General features: G+C 44.6%; 1 protein-coding gene across 1 annotated transcript in view; it reads right to left on the bottom strand.

Moving 5' to 3' along the window:
* The window catches only part of LOC126251711 (protein yellow-like), a 119411-nt gene that overhangs the window by 78188 nt on the left and 18555 nt on the right, over nucleotides 1-22668 (bottom strand). The window contains exon 2 of the mRNA XM_049952305.1: nucleotides 11550-11732. Coding sequence (XP_049808262.1) covers nucleotides 11550-11732 — 183 coding nt within the window. The remainder of the gene's footprint in view (nucleotides 1-11549; nucleotides 11733-22668) is intronic.

Here is a 22668-nt window from a genome sequence, read left to right as displayed (position 1 = left end):
TGTTGGCCGTTGAATGGCGCTAGCTGCGCAGCATTTGTGCACCGCCGCCGTCAGTGTCAGCCAGTTTGCCGTGGCATACGGAGCTCCATCGCAGTCTTTAACACTGCTAGCATGCCGCGACAGCGTGGACGTGAACCGTATGTGCAGTTGACGGACTTTGAGCGAGGGCGTATAGTGGGCATGCGGGAGGCCGGGTGGACGTACCGCCGAATTGCTCAACACGTGGGGCGTGAGGTCTCCACAGTACATCGATGTTGTCGCCAGTGGTCGGCGGAAGGTGCACGTGCCCGTCGACCTGGGACCGGACCGCAGCGACGCACGGATGCACGCCAAGACCGTAGGATCCTACGCAGTGCCGTAGGGGACCGCACCGCCGCTTCCCAGCAAATTAGGGACACTGTTGCTCCTGGGGTATCGGCGAGGACCATTCGCAACCGTCTCGATGAAGCTGGGCTACGGTCCTGCACACCGTTAGGCCGTCTTCCGCTCACGCCCCAACATCGTGCAGCCCGCCTCCAGTGGTGTCGCGACAGGCGTGAATGGAGGGACGAATGGAGACGTGTCGTCTTCAGCGATGAGAGTCGCTTCTGCCTTGGTGCCAATGATGGTCGTATGCGTGTTTGGCGCCGTGCAGGTGAGCGCCACAATCAGGACTGCATACGACCGAGGCACACAGGGCCAACACCCGGCATCATGGTGTGGGGAGCGATCTCCTACACTGGCCGTACACCACTGGTGATCGTCGAGGGGACACTGAATAGTGCACGGTACATCCAAACCGTCATCGAACCCATCGTTCTACCATTCCTAGACCGGCAAGGGAACTTGCTGTTCCAACAGGACAATGCACGTCCGCATGTATCCCGTGCCACCCAACGTGCTCTAGAAGGTGTAAGTCAACTACCCTGGCCAGCAAGATCTCCAGATCTGTCCCCCATTGAGCATGTTTGGGACTGGATGAAGCGTCGTTTCACGCGGTCTGCACGTCCAGCACGAACGCTGGTCCAACTGAGGCGCCAGGTGGAAATGGCATGGCAAGCCGTTCCACAGGACTACATCCGGCATCTCTACGATCGTCTCCATGGGAGATTAGCAGCCTGCATTGCTGCGAAAGGTGGATATACACTGTACTAGTGCCGACATTGTGCATGCTCTGTTGCCTGTGTCTATGTGCCTGTGGTTCTGTCAGTGTGATCATGTGATGTATCTGACCCCAGGAATGTGTCAATAAAGTTTCCCCTTCCTGGGACAATGAGTTCACGGTGTTCTTATTTCAATTTCCAGGAGTGTATATGCGAGGATTCGACCCTAAGAAAGGTGTCATGTTTTTCCTTTTCGTTGTGCCGACTCGTTGTTAAACATACAACGTGAGCGGAACTCTTTGATTTACAAGATTCTTATCACTTTAAACGTTTCTGTAATTATCATGTCTGTACAGAGATGGATAAATTTCAACAAACAGGATGGAGGAGCACTGGTACAGGTAATTCTCTTTAATTAATTTACTAGCTAAGTATCGAGCGATGCCTGCGTATATATTTATTCCAGTTTTATCAGTCCATGTCCTTCCCCGTCTTTCTATCCATCTCCTCCTCCCACTCACTCTATTCATCTCCTCCTGCTCCTCCCTCTGCCATTTTTTCCTCCCCGTTCCCCTCCACCTTAATATCCCCATCCTAATAGAAGATTTCCAGATAATAAGTGATATGTCTACTAAGTTTGTCTGAAATAGGTCCACTGGTTTAGGAGGAGATGACGAATATACATGCGTACGTACATACATTTTTATAATATGTTTGGATTCTTTTTGTACTTCTCGTTCCATACCAGCAACGAGTGGAGCAATCTGTGTTGCAGAGTCACGTTAATTTCTACAATACTGTTCCAATATGTGATACAGAAGAAATCCCCGATCGCAAATAATATGGAAGCCTATTTGCAGTCTCCTCAATTCCTTTACGAAGGGTGTTTCTAAATCTATTCTCGGGGCTGTAGCATGGATGTGTGTGATGTCCTTAGATTAGTTAGGGTTAAGTAGTTCTAAGTCTATCGGACAGATGACCTCAGATGTTAAGTCCCATAGTGCTTAGAGCCATTTGAACCATTTCGGGGCTGTAGGAGAATAAATGAATGGAATGCAATTAACGCTTACTAGAATATCTACTGTGCCCGTAGGCTATATCTCCGTTATTACCTATACCTGTCCATATTTTGTTTGTTAGTTAAGGAGAGTTGTTTTGCGTTGTTGAAATTCGTTGTAGCTGTCCTCGTCATAAGTCAACGTTGATGTCGACGCTGGACGTAGTAGCGGTAAGAATTTGTCGTTCATGTGAGTTTCTGCGCCATCCAAGATCATTTATGATGCACTTCACAACCTTAGAGTGAGTGGGTCACGAGTCGGTCGTCGGCTAAAGCAGCTTACGTGCGCATTCGTCTCCGTACAGTCAGAAATGGGTTCCTGACGCCGCCCATTCAAGTCGGCGGCAGACTTGAGTCACATCAGATCATCGATCGCCTCGTATGACAATGTGGAAGTAACGAAACGTCTGGTCGTCAAACACTTTCCGGTCGTCCTGTGCGGGCGTTTAAGCGTGTGGAAGCGTTGTCTCTACGGTATTGCAGGTCCAGCCTATACACTGTTGTCCTCAGGAACACAGATTCTTTAGAAATCGCCGATATGCTATGACACACGTGGTTGGAACCGGCTAACACCCCACTTTCAAAGTCGGTTCACTCACTATGTGCTGCCACGGTCAGCATACAGCTGTGTGTAAGGGACTGCTCAGATATCGTGCCTACACTAGCACCACAGGCAACGTCTAGCTTCAACATACTCGAACGTCTTCAGGTGGTTAGAACACTTCCCGTGATTTTAGTCCACAGTTTATCATAGCTCTGAAATAATGCCATCTTGTTACACACACGTTATTAAAATAAATGTGATATTTTCGTTGTGTGTGATGGATTTTACAGATATCATACATTATCTGATAGTTAAAGCTAATACATCCAGCTGGTTGCTATACATGCAGAGAATAACTGACGAGGCAAAACACAAGTGCTAATGGCACGGGAAAAGAATTCGTGGCGGGCTACGTCAGACCAGTCAGAAGACTGACGACCCAGAAAAAACGAACACTCTGGACTTGAAACGTTGTAATATCGGTTCTCCTTCCTGGGATGATTTATTTCTGTGTCTATGCTTAGCACGTGTAGTAAAATAATTGTAGTAATTCGGATAAGTACTGCTTTAATGCGTGTTTATAGCACACTGGACAAAAAAAATTTGTACTCCTGGAAGACACCGGGATACTGTCGTATAATACCGCCCTCTCCCTACGTAATGGCCTCACCCCGGCGAAGAAGAAAGTTCACAACTTCTTTCAAGTGTGGTACAGCCAGATCAAGCCACTTATTAATGACTTCTTTCTATCTATATCGACATTTATATTATGCAAGCCACCTCGCAGCGTCTGCCACTGGAGTTAGTTGATCATCTCTGTGACACTTTTGTGCTTACTAAATGAACCAGTAACGAAACGTGCAGCTCTTCTTTGAATCTTTTCAATTTCCTCTTACAGTCCTATGTGATACGGATCACATACTGACGAGCAGTACTTACGTATTGGTGGAACGAGTGTTTTGTAAGCTACTTACTTTGTTGATGGACGACATTTCCAGGGAATTATTCCAGTGAATGTTAGTCTGTCATCTGCCTTACTCGCGATTAATTTTATGTGGTCGCTCTATTTCAGATCGCTCCGTACGCGTACTGATAGGTACTTTACTGAAGTAATTGCTTCCAGTAATCGTCCTGCAATTGTGTAATCGTACAATAGCGGGTGATCCTGTCTACGTATTTGGAATACATTACATCTGTTAGTGCTGAGGGTCAATGGCTACTCCCTGCAACAGACGTAGATCCTCTGCAGGTCTTCCTGCATTTCGCTACAATTTTCTATTGTCACGACTATTTGTATAAAAGAGCGTCATCCATGAAAAACGGCCATGGAACTTCCGATGTTATCTACCAGTTCGTTTCTACATATTGTGAAAAGTAATAGTTCTAGAATACTCCCCTAGAGCAAACACAAAGTCAGTCTCACGTCTCAAGATCACTTGCTGTTCAGAAACACATCCTGTATTCTGTTTGCTAGGAATTCTTCAATCCAATCACAAGGTTGGTGTGATATTCCGTACGCTTCTAGACTGAGGTGACAAACTTCACGAGAAAGCGATGTGCACATAAACAGAAGGCTGTAGTATCGCATACACAAGGATTTTATTTTCTTATTTGTTATTTTATCGTATGGCTAGGACCCCCCGTCGGGCAGGCCGTTCGCCGGGTGCCGGTCTCTCACTCTGATGCCACTTCGGCGACCTGCAGTCGATGAGGATGAAAGGATGATCATGAAGACAGCACAACACCTAGTCCCTGGGCGGAGAAAATTCCCCGACCCAACTCGGAATCGAACCCGGGCCCAGAGGATTGACACTCCGTCACGCTGACCTTTTTTTTTTTTTAATCTCATTTTGTTCGCTTTCGTTCGTTGTATCTGCTCGGGACGGACGTCGTAAGACATCCGTTTAAGTTCAACGTTGATCAATTAACTCAGTTTTTTTTATTACAGAGGGCTGCTAACCCTCTGACCGAACACGCTGAGCTACCGTGCCGGCTACCATTCAGCTACCGGGGGCGGACACCTACGCAAGGTATAAAAGATACACAAAGCAACGAGGGTGTTCGTTTGAAGCTATAACTAATGTTTTGTTCGGTGACGTAATTTTCTTCAACTGAATCCTTTGATCACGTCCTATTATTTCAGTGAGGTGTAGGGTCAGATGATTACTAACTAATACCGCTTTTACTTAAGGCACTAAATCAGATATCAGTGCCCAAACCGTTCCTGAAAGAAAATGTTAATGGCACGGTAAAACAGTTGCCTCCAACCACACTTCAAGAAAACAGTGTGAAAAACACACACATTGTGGTACATTGTCGGTGACGCGCTAGGTGGGTATTTCTTTTTCTTTTTTCCATGAAGCAATTAGTGTCCGGAAGCCTTGGACCTAAGTGTTACGTGCACCTATATTGAGACACCTGTGCTATGCGGAAGTACGTGCCGTGACTTCTTGCTGGGGACGACTTCGTTTCGCCAGCGCAACTTGCAGACACTTCGTTCCAGGTTCCTGTGCGTTGTTTGAGAGAATGAAAGACTGGGGCGAGAGAAGGAAAGTTTCAGAGAGAAGTCTGATATTGTGAGTTCACCTACTATAAATTTTCTGCAAGCGAAGGATAAATTTGTTTCGTAAATACTTGTCACAAGCATGTTTTGTTTAAGTTATCTTTTCGGCCATATTTAAATCTAATATCTGAATTTTTTGCCATTTGTGGCCCAAAAGAATCTTTCTTTCGTCAGCAGGCTTACATATTGTTTTCTTGTTTAGATCTAGAAAGGACGATATGTGTCGAATTAGATGAAAGATTCCTATGGCTGTTTTCATCGGTATGTCTAGGCTTCGAACATGACATTCAGGAATGACTAGTTTTAGTTTGCGGGCTCAGAACAGTGAAATCCACGAGATGAGTGTTATTTAGCGCCTAAATATATGCATACATGTAAGACAAAATCATTAGTTTTTCCAAATGTGTCACTGTAGTTTGGCTGGTGTGTGCTGCTTCTAGTTTTTCTATCGGACACAGTTTTCCCTTATGGAGAAAAAAATTCGTTTCTGCTATCGGCGGCCGTCATGTATCATGTAATGCGTTGTAACAGTGCCACTAGCTATACGTTTTCTTTCTCTCCTTTTTATGAAAGGAGATTTTTTCATTTGTTCTATTTACACCTAATCGACTGCTTCAGACCGAAGGCTCTTGGTTCACCATAACAAATGCTAGTTCGAATGGAACATAACAGACACGAGTACATCATAAAATTATTTGAAATTATCTATGTTTTTTCATACTAGTCTTTATATTTATGTTTACGTTATCAGCTTCCATCCTTTGAGTCAGGTTTCCGCAATTTCTTTCGTTTTTCGAAACGATCCCTAACATTATTGACATTTAATCAAGCTCAGAACCACCTCTCACTCTCAGAGACGTGATAGACTAGGGGGACAGCCCCTATGAACTAATTACACCGAGCATGATACGACAGCACTACTCAGATTACTTTTTGACAATTTCTTTAAAAAAGTATTCTAAAGCGGTTGAGGCTTCGCAGTCGATGTAAGAGATAATTACATCAATACAGCTAGCTTGTTTCACCTAAAAGACAATGTTTTGATTTGTAGAGAAAAAAAGATGGAAATATAGACGCCATCTTTTGTTTTTGACGTGAAGGTAATTTATTTTGGAGATTTTATAGGTTTTCGGCCTTTGTTAACTATTATAAGAAGTTTACTAAATGATAGGTGGCAAAACGGTGAAAAATATCAATTATTTCTATTCTACAACGAAATAGCCGAAAACTTCACGAAACAGCACTATAAAAACGGAGGGCAAATAGAGGCCCTAATAAAAAAAGTATAAAATAACTATTTAAATGTAAATAAATTTTTTATAGCCAAGGTCAAGTTCAAAACTGTTTTTACTGACCAGCTTGCAAAGGTAAGACTGTCATTTTAGTTCTTTGAAAACTTTTTTGGTTTTATGTCATATTCCAGTGTGCATTTATTACTCATGCCATGTTAACATTATGAGAAACTTCAATCTTTTTAAATGTTTTGACAAACTGGACAAAACAGTACCAACGGTAGACTAGTCTACAGATTATTTTGAATGAACATCAAATCTGTAGGCCTCTTGTCTTCTCACAGCTGATCACTGACTGGCCTCCAGCCTCAGAAAAATTGAACGGTCTTTTCTTAACAGCACTTTTTTCAAGCGACTTAACTGACCCTTGCATGGCACTCCAGTGATGAGGCAGGCTCTTGCTGATTTGCGTCCCCGAGTCGTCTCTTCTTTATGTTGGGGGCAGGAAATGGAAAACTATGTTTGATGTCTGTGGGGAACATTGTAGTGATCCAATAGCCTCATCAACTGGCATAGCTAAAACGTGAAGTGCTCGTCTTTCAGGAAAAATTGAAGGAGAGGCAGATGGTGTCGACAGTCCAGGAAAGCAAAGGCAGGAGCCAGTTATTTGGAAACTTAATTTTCTACTGTGGAGTAAGTTTCTCTTGCAACCAACTCAGTAGGCACAAATCCAGCTTCGGTGAAGATATAGCGGTTCGTAGGGTATAACCCACTTACTTTGAACCCATTTATTGCTACCTCAGCTTTTTGGGTACTAAAGTAAACTTGACTAGAAGACGGTGTAATTATGCTCCCCTCCCTCCTTTAGATGGAGGCCACATTTCCGCCAACCCGGCCTAACCAATGTGACCACTGTCACATGCAACCTAGAAGGCATGAGTGACTAAAGACATGCTTCTAAGAGTAGCGAAGGATTCTGATTTCTGCGTATCACTGGAAACTATTTTAAACTTAGCATTAGGACAAGAAAAGAAAATGAGTTGACACAGCTGTCAAACCTTTGCAATACAGAACGAACACCTATTCAAACAATAACTGACGTTGCAGTCACACTACTTGAAATACGTAAAGGTTCCACCTGCTCACTGCTACCTTCTATCAAGAAGCGGCTTTGTTTACAGTCCTATCCTCTAAAATGCATTAATTGCCATATTTCCTTGGAGAGGAATACCCATAATTACACCTGTACCCATGTTTACACTTTCTCCTCTGTTAACTAATTAAAACAGTAAAAATGCATTGATTTCTTTTGAAATTCTCAGCCTTAGCAAAATTGGAGTCCCCCTATGTAATGTAATAATGAAATGCAATAATTTGGTATGCATGTGATACTATTCTGCTTTATTTTTCTTTTTTGTAATGATTTTAGTTTCTGTCTGCTTCTAGCCCTCCTATTCCCATGTAACCCAGTCAATACAGGCGGCATAAGAGCAGATATTTCCATTAGTGACTGAGGACGGTGTACTGAACAACGTTACATCAGTATTTACCTCATTTACGGACAAATAATTATAGCCATTACAAATCATATGTTTCTAGGTTGGATGGTACCTCCAAGAGCATGTGGCAAGAGCAAACCATTAATGCTAATTTTCCCTTGGGCAGCAAGTCAGGTGTTGAAGTGTGGAGACGTGGGCGCAAAATGGCTAGTCTATGTTGACAAGTGTAGTCGACTTAGAGGAGCACTTACGGCCATGCAGAAAACATCAGGTCGTAGAGTTTGTGACGTGTTTGTGGCAAGACCGTTCGATGCAAATAAAAAACGACCAACAGATTGAGGTGAGTACACATTAAGATACCACATATAAAAATGTCTGTACTAGTTCCTGTTACACGATTTATGTTAGAAATATTATTTACATGTGAACAAACCGTCAATCTGTGGGGGCCTCCAGATTCTGTTTCGTTCTGCTGTAACACCGCCATCAGACGCAGAGGACTCTGCACTGCCGATCGCCCACGGTGTCGTCCTCTGCCATCTGGCGTCATACGGATGCTGTATGAAAGGGCATGTTGTCAGCACACCGCTCTCGCTGCCGTTCTCGGTTTTGCGAACGTTGGAGCTGCTACTTCTCATTCAGGTATCTCCTCAGTTGGACCATGAAGTTCAATGGACCCCGTTCCTTTCCTCCCACCCGAGAATTTGATTTAAAATACACCTTCTTTTTTTATTCTGAATGGGGTGACACAATAAAGAAAGACTTCGCGGACCACTTTTTTAGTAAAAGCAGTTTCTGAGCTGAAGTGGGGCATATTTTCAGTAAATTTTCGCTGTCACTAGCAGAGTAACTGCAGTAACAGCTGGTGGCTTGACGGCCGCGTATATTCGTTTCTGAGTAATAGCGAGGTGGCAACACTGATGGCGGACACAATGAATCTGAGCAGATACGTGAGTTTTATATTGTGCTGTAGGCTAAAAATAATAAACAAACGTTAAACATATTTCCTGTTTGTTGTTGAAGCCGTTCAGATCACTTGACAAGACACCCGCGACTACTCGTCGTCACCGATCTCGTCCAAATTTATGGTATATGCAGGGCTTGGCCAGAAATGAAGGCGACAGAAGTGAGAGATACAGATGGCCAAACGTAAAAAAATAGCATTTTTAGAGAGGATAGGGCAAGGCATTAGCCACTTAGGTTAGCGTAGTTTCCAGCCAGCAGGTGGCGCAGCGGACAGAGCACTGAACGGCAATCCGAGGATAGTGGAGTGGCGTTAGTATGCTTTCATAAAAGGCATGGCGCTGGGTAGCCGTGCGGTCTATGGGCGCCTTGCCACGGTTCGCGCGGCTCTCCCCGTCGGAAGTTCGAGGCCTCCCTCTGTGTGTTGTCCTTAGCGTATGTTAGTTTAAGTCAGATTAAGTAGTGTGTAAGACTAGGGACCGATGATCTCAGTAATTTGGTCCCATAGGACCTTACCACAAAAAAATGAAGAGGAAAGGCAAAGGAAATTTTGGGATTGCAAATAAATTTCCAAGACTGGATTGCACCTAAAGCGTTCACGAGGACTGTGCAAGTAAATTTACAAGAAAGCATAGTAAATGAAGCTTTCTTGGAAATTTGTTTGCAATTTCATATTTTTCTTTGCGTTTCCTTTTCATGCACTTTATGAAAATATTAAAAAACCCAATATACTGAGCATTATTTCGGTTTATTTTCAGTGTAAGTAATGTTGTTGTTGTGGTCTTCAGTCCTGAGACTGGTTTGATGCAGCTCTCCATGCTACTCTATTCTGTGCAAGCTTCTTCATCTCCCAGCATCTACTGCAATCTACATCCTTCTGAATCAGCTTAGTGTATTCATCTCTTGGCCTCCACCTACGATTTTTACCCTAGACGCTGCCCTCCAATACTAAATTGGTGATCCCTTGATGCCTCAAAATATGCCCCACCAACCGATCCCTTCTCCTAGTCAAGTTGTGCCACAAATTTCTCTTCTCTCCAATTCTATTCAATACCTCCTCATTAGTTATGTGATCTACCCATCTAATCTTCAGCATTCTTCTGTAGCACCACATTTCGAAAGCTTCTATTCTCTTCTTGTCCAAACTATTTATCGTCCACGTTTCACTTCCACACGTGGCTACACTGCATACAAATACTTTCAGAAACGACGTCCTGACACTTAAATCTACACTCGATATTAACAAATTTCTCTTCTTCAGAGACGCTTTCATTGCCATTGCTAGTCTACATTTTATATCCTCTCTACTTCGACCATCATCAGTTATTTTGCCCTCCAAATAGCAAAACTCATTTACTACTTTAAGCCTCTCATTTCCTAATCTAAATCCCGCAGCATCACCCGATTTAATTCGACTACATTCCATTATCCTCGTTTTGTTTCTGTTGATGTTCATCCTATATCCTCCTTTCAAGACACTGTACATTCCGTTCAGCTGCTCTTCCAGGTCCTTTGCTGTCTCTGACAGAATTGCAATGTCATCGTCGAACCTCAAAGTTTTTATTTCTTCTCCATGGATAGTAATTCCTACTCCGAATTTTTCTTTTGTTTCCTTTACTGCTTGCTCAATATACAGATAGGGGATAGGCTACAATCCCGTCTCACTCCCTTCCAAACCACTGCTTCCCTTTCCTGCCCCTCGACTCTTATAACTGCCATCTGGTTTCTGTACAAATTGTAAATAGCCTTTCGCTTCCTGTATTCTACCCCTGCCACCTTAAGAATTTTAAAGAGAGTATTACAGTCAACAGCTGTCAAAAGCTGTCTCTAAGTCTACAAATGCTAGAAACGTAGGTTTGCCTTTTCTTAATCTATTTTCTAAAATAAGTCGTAGGGTCAGTATTGCCTCATGTGTTCCAACATTTCTACGGAATCCAAACTGATCTTCCCCGAGGTCGGCTTCTACCAGTTTTTCCATTCGTCTGTAAAGAATTCGTGTTAGTATTTTGCAGCCGTGGCTTATTAAACTGATAGTTCGGTAATTTTCACATCTGCGAACACCTGCTTTCTTTGGGATTGGAATTATTATATTATACTTGAAGTCTGAGGGTATTTCGCGTGTCTCATACATTTTGCTCACCACATGGTAGAGTTTTGTTAGGACTGGCTCTCCCAAGTCTGTCAGTAGTTCTAATGGAATGTTGTCTACTCCTGGGGCCTTGTTTCGACTTAGGTCTTTCAGTGCTCTGTCAAACTCTTCACGCAGTATCGTATCTCCTATTTCATCTTCATCTACATTCTCTCCCATTTCTATAATATTGTCCTCAAGAACATCGCCCTTGTATAGACCCTCTATATACTCCTTCCACATGTAAAAGTTGAAAATCAAAGAGATTTCTCGCATAGGGACTTCATCATGCTAACCTCAGATTGTTATTCTCATCCGCTGCCTATAAGCTGCGCTAACATACATGGCTCGTCCAACTCATGCCAAAAAAGTTATGTTTTTGTAAACCCTCGGCGATCTGTAACTCCTACTTCTGTCACGTCCGGATTTTAGAAATTAATTGCTATTTTTTTTTTTCCAGCTGGCTGTCGCTGCGACTCACCCTGCCTCCAACGCGGCACCGTGACGAAGAGTTTGTCGCCCCAGACCTCGATGCCGACGGGCAGGTTGTTCTCTGGGATGAAGTCGCCGGTGCGCAGCGCGTTCTGGCGCGACTGCGCGTCAGGGTAGGCGAAGTCGAGCTGCCGCCACGCGAACCGCTCCACCAGCTTGCCCGTCTCCGTACCTGCACAGCGAACACTCGGCCGTCATTCACTTGCGGATGGCTGCCTTGTTGTCAGTGCTACAGCGCCTTTCTTTCACTGCAAGAAAAAACACTCTCGAAAGGGTACAGCTTCGACAGGGGTGCTAAATTCTTTGGGAGGCGCTCATCCGCTGTGCATTGTCACATCGACAGCGTTTTCATAAAAGTATGCGAGCTGTGTGACGACGAATGTGTAAACTCGAAACCGGTATCAGTACTTTTTCATTGAAGTAAATCAAAATGAAATTGCTGCTGTACTGTAAAAACATTTTATTTCACATAAGTTTAGAATCTTGAAGATGGGTAGAGACATCAAATGTAATGTACTCTTCGTATATAAAAAGGTGATAAACGGCCAAATCATCTGAAATAGCACAATGTTTACTTAAAACCTCTCCACCTAGGTTTCGACGTGTTTGAAAACTTTATCTCCAGAAGGGTCAATGATTAACATCTAAAATAGTTAACGTTATATACGGGTTAAAATATAGGTATAAAGCAAAAGTAAAAAAAAAAAAAAGAAAATTACTGACTTACACTTCCTGGTTACATGGTGCTGTGGAGGTACGTCAAATATTTAGCCATAAAACCCAAATGAAAATCACATTTACCTCTATAATAATGAAACCACAAAATATCTTCCTGGCGGTCATTAGAAAATGCTTCACAAATGCAACTAGTGAACTGTTATGCAGGTATTGATCTTTGCATGCCCATAAGAAATAGCCTGTACCGAAATACCTCTACGAAAATAGATTACAATGACAGCATCCAGCTATGCCATATGGACATGCTGAACATGCACCTACACAACAGCAATGATAAATAATACTGCCTGTAACCATATAATACCTCTGAATTATCTGTCCAAGAAGCAGTCCCCAAAATACCAATGAAAAGAATATAATCTGACAACAATATAAAGTAGTAGGTCATATGTACTGATAACCAAGTATTATTACTATAGTGACAACAACAGAATGTAACTAACAAGCAAATGACACAATAACCGATATCGCATGGTTGTCGAAACAAATCAGACGTATGTAAAAGTGTAGCTATATAATAATGCAACCAATTTAATTGTTACCTGTAAAATTAGAAGTAATGTACCAAAATTATATACCATTTACCTACAGATAACCTGTTGATTGCCAAATTGTAAAATAAAAGCAATCAAACTTAACAGCATAAGTACGAAAGACGAACGTTAACTTTCGAATAAGATTCTCTGTACACCTAAAGCACTGAAAAGCTGAAACCAATAACCTCATTTGAAAACCACTTCATATAACAGAATCATTACCCAACCAGCATAAAAACGCTAGTAAGGAGTGCAAATACACTCCTGGAAATGGAAAAAAGAACACATTGACACCGGTGTGTCAGACCCACCATACTTGCTCCGGACACTGCGAGAGGGCTGTACAAGCAATGATCACACGCACGGCACAGCGGACACACCAGGAACCGCGGTGTTGGCCGTCGAATGGCGCTAGCTGCGCAGCATTTGTGCACCGCCGCCGTCAGTGTCAGCCAGTTTGCCGTGGCATACGGAGCTCCATCGCAGTCTTTAACACTGGTAGCATGCCGCGACAGCGTGGACGTGAACCGTATGTGCAGTTGACGGACTTTGAGCGAGGGCGTATAGTGGGCATGCGGGAGGCCGGGTGGACGTACCGCCGAATTGCTCAACACGTGGGGCGTGAGGTCTCCACAGTACATCGATGTTGTCGCCAGTGGTCGGCGGAAGGTGCACGTGTCCGTCGACCTGGGACCGGACCGCAGCGACGCACGGATGCACGCCAAGACCGTAGGATCCTACGCAGTGCCGTAGGGAACCGCACCGCCACTTCCCAGCAAATTAGGGACACTGTTGCTCCTGGGGTATCGGCGAGGACCATTCGCAACCGTCTCCATGAAGCTGGGCTACGGTCCCGCACACCGTTAGGCCGTCTTCCGCTCACGCCCCAACATCGTGCAGCCCGCCTCCAGTGGTGTCGCGACAGGCGTCAATGGAGGGACGAATGGAGACGTGTCGTCTTCAGCGATGAGAGTCGCTTCTGCCTTGGTGCCAATGATGGTCGTATGCGTGTTTGGCGCCGTGCAGGTGAGCGCCACAATCAGGACTGCATACGACCAAGGCACACAGGGCCAACACCCGGCATCATGGTGTGGGGAGCGATCTCCTACACTGGCCGCACACCACTGGTGATCGTCGAGGGGACACTGAATAGTGCACGGTACATCCAAACCGTCATCGAACCCATCGTTCTACCATTCCTAGACCGGCAAGGGAACTTGCTGTTCCAACAGGACAATGCACGTCCGCATGTATCCCGTGCCACCCAACGTGCTCTAGAAGGTGTAAGTCAACTACCCTGGCCAGCAAGATCTCCGGATCTGTCCCCCATTGAGCATGTTTGGGACTGGATGAAGCGTCGTCTCACGCGGTCTGCACGTCCAGCACGAACGCTGGTCCAACTGAGGCGCCAGGTGGAAATGGCATGGCAAGCCGTTCCACAGGACTACATCCAGCATCTCTACGATCGTCTCCATGGGAGAATAGCAGCCTGCATTGCTGCGAAAGGTGGATATACACTGTACTAGTGCCGACATTGTGCATGCTCTGTTGCCTGTGTCTGTGTGCCTGTGGTTCTGTCAGTGTGATCATGTGATGTATCTGACCCCAGGAATGTGTCAATAAAGTTTCCCCTTCCTGGGACAATGAATTCACGGTGTTCTTATTTCAATTTCCAGGAGTGTAAATCCTAGATAGCTAACGCCCAAGTGCAGCAACTCAAAAGAGATTCATTACTGTAGCCTTATGCATAAGATACCCCACCATTCTCACTTGAACAGATTTTTTTTTTTTGAGATTATAGTTTATGCCTAAAATTTCCGACAGAGATTCAACCTACTTGTTGTTGCTATAGCAGTTGTGAGATCAGTCCATAGGTTCCAAGTTATATCCCTACTCTGTCATTTTTCATGATCAAAGTACCGCAAAATCCTTCTTTCTTGGAGTCAACTTACCGGCTTCTGACTGTTTATGTTTCGTGTGTGAAGAAGTTGGCCGAGTCGGCCGAAGGAAAACAAACTGATTTGAATTTCCCTCCGTAGTCTGTGCGTCGGGACTATGAGATCGGCTGCATTGTCACCGCGCACGAATTGGCGCACTAATATGAAAAGATCGTCCTTCTTCAGCCGATGTTATTCGTTGACGGGATCCACCGATGTCGGTGCCGCTGTAACCGCAGCCTGCAGCTTTCAGCTTTTCGTTTTATCCTGTCGTTAGCGAGCTCGTTAGCGGAGGAAGCATCGCAAACCCCTTATTAGGCTCGGAGAAACCACGGAAAAGTCAAGCAAGAATGTCGGGATCGAAATTTAAATAGGACTCCTCCATACTCTGAACTCGGCATTTTGTCTTTGCGCCAACTTCTTTGACGAGACGCTCCGTAATTTCCACATTTAAACACAACCGAATACCTGGTAAACTCCTCGAGGCGAGCTCAAGTGACCAAAGCGCACAATTCATTTATGAGAAGTAACATTCCCGCGAAATAAGCGCGAATATTATCTTCCGCTGGAGAGAAAGTAACAGGTGTGTAATGACCTCTACATCACCTCCATGTGCAACTCTATGTACATTGAACTGCAGGCTTCCTGCAGATTCCTTTCGTCTGTGTAATCTGCCATATTGTAGTTATGGAAAATTCATCATCAGTCGATACGTCATAAGGAATTGTTTACTTACTTGTTGTTAAGAGCCTCATGGAATATACTGTAACAGCGTCTGAAGGAGTGAACTATCTGACCACAATATTGCAATACCTCATTAGAAGATGCCTTCCGCCTCTGGTAGCTGAGTGGTCAGCGCGGCGGAATGTCATACCAAACGGCCCGGGTTCGATTCCCGGCTGGGTCGGAGATTTTCTCCGCTCAGGGACTGGGTGTTGTGTTATCCTTATCATCGGCGTTTCATCCCCATCGACACGCAAGTCGCCGAAGTGGCGTCAACTCGAAAGACTTGCACCAGGCGAACGGTCTACCCGACGAGAGGCCCTAGCCACACGGTATTTCCATTTGCATTAGAAGACGCCAATGTAACCAGAATAGTTACACTGTTTTGAGAAACATAAGGATGAGATGGATAAAAGAACATATCATATTAACTATTCGGTGGAAACGATTGAAAGTGCAGGAGCATATTGCCAGAGGTCTCCCACTGCCGCACAGTATGTTGCACGTCACTTTGCGTGACGTCAGTTTGGCTATAGTGCCAAATGGGGCTGGCTCGGCAACACGAGACAGTTGAAGGAACGGGAAAAGATAATGTGTATCAGTCAGCGAGCAGCTAGGATGCACTGTGGTAGTGTTCTTCATTACAACATGGCTCGGTGGCAACATTCGGATGACTTCACACGAGGAAGAATCATCGGGAAACTGGAAGAAGGAGGAAGTGTGACGAGTGCAGCTCAGAAGTTTGGTATTGCTCACAGCATTGTTTCACGTGCATGGCCAGCGTTGCGAACCTCAGGCACTGCTGCCCTGAGGAGAGGAGGTGGCAGACCACGGTCAACTACATCAGCAGATTACAACTGTATTGTGCAACAACAAAGAAGGAACCCTTGTCATACAGTTATAACCACATTTAACAGGACTGCAAATCACGCTGCACAGTGACACGGCGACTACATGGCTGTGTCTCTTTGCACGGTGACCAGTGCGCTGTGTTCCGTTGACACCTTACACATCAGTGGCACCGTTTGCAGTGAAGGCCAAGAGCATAGGGACCGGATAAGTGAGGAGTGTGGTCGCTTCTCGGGTGAGAGAAGATTCAGTCTGAGCAGTGAATCTGGATGTGCTCTCACACAGGTGGCGACACGTAATTCTCCCAGGAACATTATCTAACACGATCGTTTTGGTGGTTTAGGTGGGAGGAGGCATAATATTGCAAGGGCGTACTGGCCACAGTGCCTCTGAACGCGATCCTGTCACCGGTAATCGCCACTGTGATACTGTGCCCCTTCCCCACGTGCGTTCCGCCATGACTTCGTTTTTATGGATGACAACACGCGACCGCATCAAACTGAGCAGGTAGAGGAGCTCTTGGAACAAGAAAATACTGGGTGAATGGACTGGCCTGATCATTCCCCCGAATTCAATCCTATCGGATACGTGTGTGATGCATTGTAGAGACTCATTGCAGTACGACCACATGCACCATCGAGCATTCAGCAGTTGTCACTAGCGCTGGTGGAGGAATGATTCGCCCTGCCACAACAACTTCGTAACAACCTTGTGGCCGGCAATATTTTCAGCGTGCATCGCCAATCGTGGTGATTACACACCCTGTTAAGAACCATGTTCCGTCTTTTGTTATGTCCAGAGGACCAAACAAATCGCGGTGACTTCAGTGTAACTAACGTACTTGAAAGAAAGTGTCACTTCTGTTTGTTTCATTGCGTATTTCCTTCGTTTACCTTCTGCACTATGCTACTGCAGGTCTTTCTATGTGTGGCCCAACTTCCATCGAGCAATATTTCGTGGCAGTGACACTGAGGCGAAAGTTACTGTCGCCCTTAAGTTTTGCGCACCATATCTTTCTTCACATAAGCTACGAGATTTTATTCCTGAAAATTGTAATAGAAAATTTTTTTCCTTCCGCAACATTTCGTGTTTTTCATGTATACAATGTATATCTGCAGGAAAGTCACAAACATTTGCAATATTGTTGTCAAAATTTGTTGTACGTCTTCTCGTACATGTCCCTGCTGTCAAAATAGGCCACATGTACAAATCAGAATTGTAGGTAATCTTCCTGAAAAGTCGACTTTTGCTGCACTGTTGAGAGAAACGCTTTGTCGTATTTTCAGCACGTGTCTCGAAGACTTTAAACGGCAGTATAAATGCTGGTAGGCAAAGTATCACGTCAGATGCCAAGTATGTGAAACTGTATTTAGCTTTAGAATTTCAAGTACGTGCCCTCGCACATTTTAATATTATTTGCGCTTATTGAGTATTTTCTTAATTTCAATTTTTATTATCAGCATTTGCATGCCAAAGCAAACAATGCTTACTTTGATCGCACACTTTACTAGCATTTGGGAGCACGACAATGAACACCTGCATCCGGCCATCCAGATTTAGGTTTTCAGCGATTTCCCTAAATCACTTCAGACAAATGCCCGGGATGGTTCATTTCAAAGGGTACGGCCCATTTCCCTCCCCTGATTCCGTTCCCTAGTCCGACCTTGTGCTCCGTCTCTAATAACCTCGTTGACGTTAAACACTAATCTCCTCCTCCTCCTTACTTTGATGAAGAGGCGTCTGCATTTCTTACGAAACGAGATTTTACGAATTACACGTACTCAAGAGTTTGGCTAATACATTGTCTAATTTATAAATTAGTCCTATATCTCGTGCCGTTATTTTGCATAACAAAATGTACGAGTAAAGGATAAAGTGAAGCATAAGCGGTTATGTGGTCAGACATTCCATGCCTGGGTCACACAAGACTTGTAATAATGTAGCAGAACTGTCATCGTTTCTTAAACTAGTTTTGAAGCAATTGATCTTGTGCTTATCCAAAAACCTAAAACATTCGATGTAATACGCTCTTGTTGGAATCGAGAAGTATTTGCTTTTGTGTTCTTCTGATATATCGTGGCCGCCATCTTCTTGTTAGGTAAGAAACCAAGTACGAGGAACTTCCGCTGACACAATCCAAGAACGGTAGCTCCAGTTGAGACAAAGATCACTAGAGATTCGAGGAGTTAACTTTCTGCTTCCGGACTTAACATCAGTCAGAGAGAAGCCAGTGCTTATGTAGGCTCCAGCCCACACGAAAAGTGTGAACAAAGAAGAGCCTCCGGCCGGTGACATCACGACAGTGGCGACGGCAGAGTGGAGCGCTGCGTGCTTTACGTGTAGCAGGTGCCCGGACGTTAGCTTTCTCTGCGGACCAGGTTCTCCGACAAACACGCAAGCGGGCGTGGTTTGCTGCCGAAATAAGGGCAAGGCAGGTCACTTTCGTCTGCTGCAGTTTTCCTCGTCTGCTACACCACCAATTGGTGGGCTGCGTAGCGGGGCACGTTACTTAATCAAAAGAAGGCTGCTCTGATGTTATGAAGGCCAAATAAATTTGTTCGATTACGTACGTTACAAACCGTTTCTAGATACCGGGGTGTGTTTCGTAACTCAAACCAAGCATCATTCCGAAATCTGGCGTGAACACCATGTTTTACCGATGAAGGCCAATAAGACATAGTAGGCCCTTGACTCGTTCACTTAGGAAACGCCTACAACCGTGTTGGCCTTCTGATCACTTGTTGAAACTCCACTGGCATGCGCTTCCAGTCAGTTACATTCACCTAATTGCTTCCTTTCTGACTAACCGTCCATCTTATACACTGAAGTGCCAAAGAAACTGGCATAGGCATGCATATTCAAATATAACGTCTATATAAGACAAAAAATGTCTGGCGCACTTGTTAGATTGGTTACTGTTGCTATAGTGGCAAATTATCAAGACTTAACTGAGTTTGAGCGTAGTGTTATAGTCGGCGCAGGAGTGATGGGACGCAACATCTCCGAAGTAGCGATGCAGTGCGGATTTCCCCGTACGATCATTTCACGAGTGTACCGTCAATATCAGGCATCCGGTAAAACATCAAATCTCTGACATCGCTGCTGCCGGCAAAAGATCCTGCAAGAACAGGACCAACGACAACTGAAGAGAATCGTTCAACGTGACAGAAGTGCAACTCTTCCGCAAATTGCTGCACATTTCAGTGCTGCCCCATCAATAAGTGTCAGCGTGCGAACCATTCAACGAAACATCATCGATATGGGCTTGCGGAGCCGAAGGCCCACTCATGTGCCCTTGATGACTGCACGACAAGAAGCTTTACGCCTCGCCTGGGTTCGTCAACACCGACATTGGACTGTTGATGACTAGAAACATGTTGCCTGGTCGGACGAGTCTCGTTTCAAATTATATCGAGCGGATGAATGCGTACTGGTATGGAGAAAACCTCATGAACCCATGGACCTTGGATGTCAGCAGGGGACGGTTCAGGCTTGTAGAGACTGAAATGGTGTGGGGCATGTGCAGCTGGAGTGATATGGCACCCCTGATACTTCTTGATACGACTCAGACACGTGACACGTACTTAAGCATCCTATGTGATCCCCTGGACCCATTCATGTCCATTTTGCATTCCGACGGACTTCGGCAATTCCAGCAGGACAATGCGACACCCGACGCTTCCAGTATTGCTACATAGTGGCTCCAGGAACACACTTCTGAGTTTAAACACTTCCGCTGGCCACCAAACTCCTCAGGCATGAACATTATTGAGCATATCTGGGATGCCTTGCAACGTGCTGTTCAGAAGGGATTTCCAACACCTCATACTCTTACGGATTTATGGACAGCCTTGCAGGAATCATGGTCTAATTCCCTCCAGCACAACTTCAGACATTAGTCTAGTCCATGTCACGTCGTGTTGCGGCACTTCTGCGAGGTTGCGGGGGCCCTACACGGATATTAGACACGTGTACCAGTTTCTTTGGCTCTTCAGTGTATAAGAACAACACAACAACATGTACTTCCAAATTATACATCCATCTGCAAGCGTGCTCCAATATTTAGTCTTGATCACAGTTTCTTTTATAAGACCATCAGAGAGCTATTTATAGTGGTACGCGGCTCGTATTGATCCTCACGGTCTCCCAAAGTGTCTTGCAGAAACTACAACATACGGCGTTTGATAAACAGTCCAACAAATTAGAGGTCATAACAGACTCGCGGACATTGGGCACTGACTTACGCTTACTTTAGATAAAAGATCATCATTGCATTGTGCATAAAGCAACTGTTAGTCGCCTCGCTAAGAGAGGATACTACGGAAGGACCGTTTCACCCAACACCGATCCCTTAAATAGATTTCAACTCGACGCTCATGAAAGCTGCTATCGCAACTGGAACTGTGAAGGGCACGTATCCCAGCACGATAAGAGCGGCCACCTGCCAGCCCTGCAACCGAACGTCTCTCATCGACAATGGTTTTATCTCGGTGCGGCATAGTAGACGTCGTGTGACGTCTCATCAGCATGAGGCTGGGATGCTGTTTTTACCCCGCCAACCTACACCGTTTGAAAACCATCGCTTCTGGACACTGAGATCAGGACACAACGACGGTGACGGATTTGAACCACTTCATATGTCGTGGTCCTATACAAGAAATTGTTTTCGAGGTGCTACCCCCCATCTGCAAGTCTAACAGCTTTACTTCACCAGTTCGATACAAATAAATATTATTAGCCCGTGAGCTATTGAAAAGACGCCGGCATCCAGCTTTGACCTATAAGTTGTGTGGATCTTGTCCTCTCATGGAATCATCCAGATTCGAAACCTGGGACGTCTCTTTGTGGTTCTACTTTGCATTAAGAACTTACCTTTGTAAATCACGGCGTTTCCAGCTTTAAATTATGAACTATTGTGCATGTCATTCCTCTACGGGAACCGGCCCGGTTCGAAACCTGGGTAGTAAGTTTGTTTCTTTAATTTACATTACGAACTTGTCTTTGTACTTCGAACTCTTACTATTATTCTTTTGTGAAAATGGCGCTGATGTTAACATGGTACTGTTTTAACTACTGCTGGATGTATGGTCTCCGTCTTTTATTGTTTTTACTTTATCTTAAGAACTTACGTTTGTATGCTGAACTCTTTTGTTGTTCAAGTGTTGAAAATTAAATTATGTTAACATGGTACTTTTATAACTACTGTAGGCTGTATGGTCTTTGCCTCTCAAAGCCAAAAATAAATCAACAGCCGGCCAATGTGGCGATCGTTTCTAGGCGCTTCAGTCTGGAACCATGCGACCGCTACGGTCGCAGGTTCGAATCCTGCCTCAGGCATGGATGTGTGTGATGTCCTTAGTTAGATTTAAGTAGTTCTAAGTTCTAGGGGACTGATGACCTCAGATGTTAAGTCCCATAGTGCTCAGATGTTAAGTTCCATAGTGCTCAGAGCCATTTGAACCATAAATGAACAAAAGAAATTGTTTTATCTCCTACGCACAGCCGACGTCCCGAGACCTATCCCTGTATGGCTAGTCCAGTATGCTGACGAATCCGGCTTTCCTTGCAGTCCATCCGACCTTAAATTTATCCCAACGAATTCTCAAACTAAATCCTAACAATTTCACCTCCTGGCATAACCATCTCTCTAGTAACCCTGCAGACCGCCGAAGTCTAGTGGTAGTGTTGTTGATTTATGAGGCGCAGGTAGCACGGTCGACTCCCGCTTTAGCATGTGCGTTCAATTATGTAAAACGGTAGTGTTTCCAGTTAATAAGCTGATCACCATTCTCATTAACTGGTACTGACATTACTTCATCGACTCCAAGCCCTTCGTACAAAAAGAAATTTTCTTTTAGATTTCCTCCAATGGAAACTATCCACTTATTCTACATACACGGGGTACAACGACTTAATGTAGTATTTTGTTTAGTCTCGTATTATTAAATCTGCATTTTATAACTTACATTCTCGTGCCAATGCATCCTGTTATTCATAAATGTCTGCAGTACTGACGGGCAGGAAAGTAAATTGTAACGAGTCAAATGGAACGCAGCCTGAGTGATTTGCTTCATATACACTCCTGGAAATTGAAATAAGAACACCGTGAATTCATTGTCCCAGGAAGGGGAAACTTTATTGACACATTCCTGGGGTCAGATACATCACATGATCACACTGACAGAACCACAGGCACATAGACACAGGCAACAGAGCATGCACAATGTCGGCACTAGTACAGTGTATATCCACCTTTCGCAGCAATGCAGGCTGCTATTCTCCCATGGAGACGATCGTAGAGATGCTGGATGTAGTCCTGTGGAAC

Source organism: Schistocerca nitens, chromosome 4 (assembly GCF_023898315.1).
Source record: "Schistocerca nitens isolate TAMUIC-IGC-003100 chromosome 4, iqSchNite1.1, whole genome shotgun sequence".
Classification (NCBI taxonomy): Eukaryota; Metazoa; Arthropoda; class Insecta; order Orthoptera; family Acrididae; genus Schistocerca; species Schistocerca nitens.
Note: the sequence above shows the minus strand (reverse complement) of the source record. Positions and strands in the feature narration are given on the sequence as shown.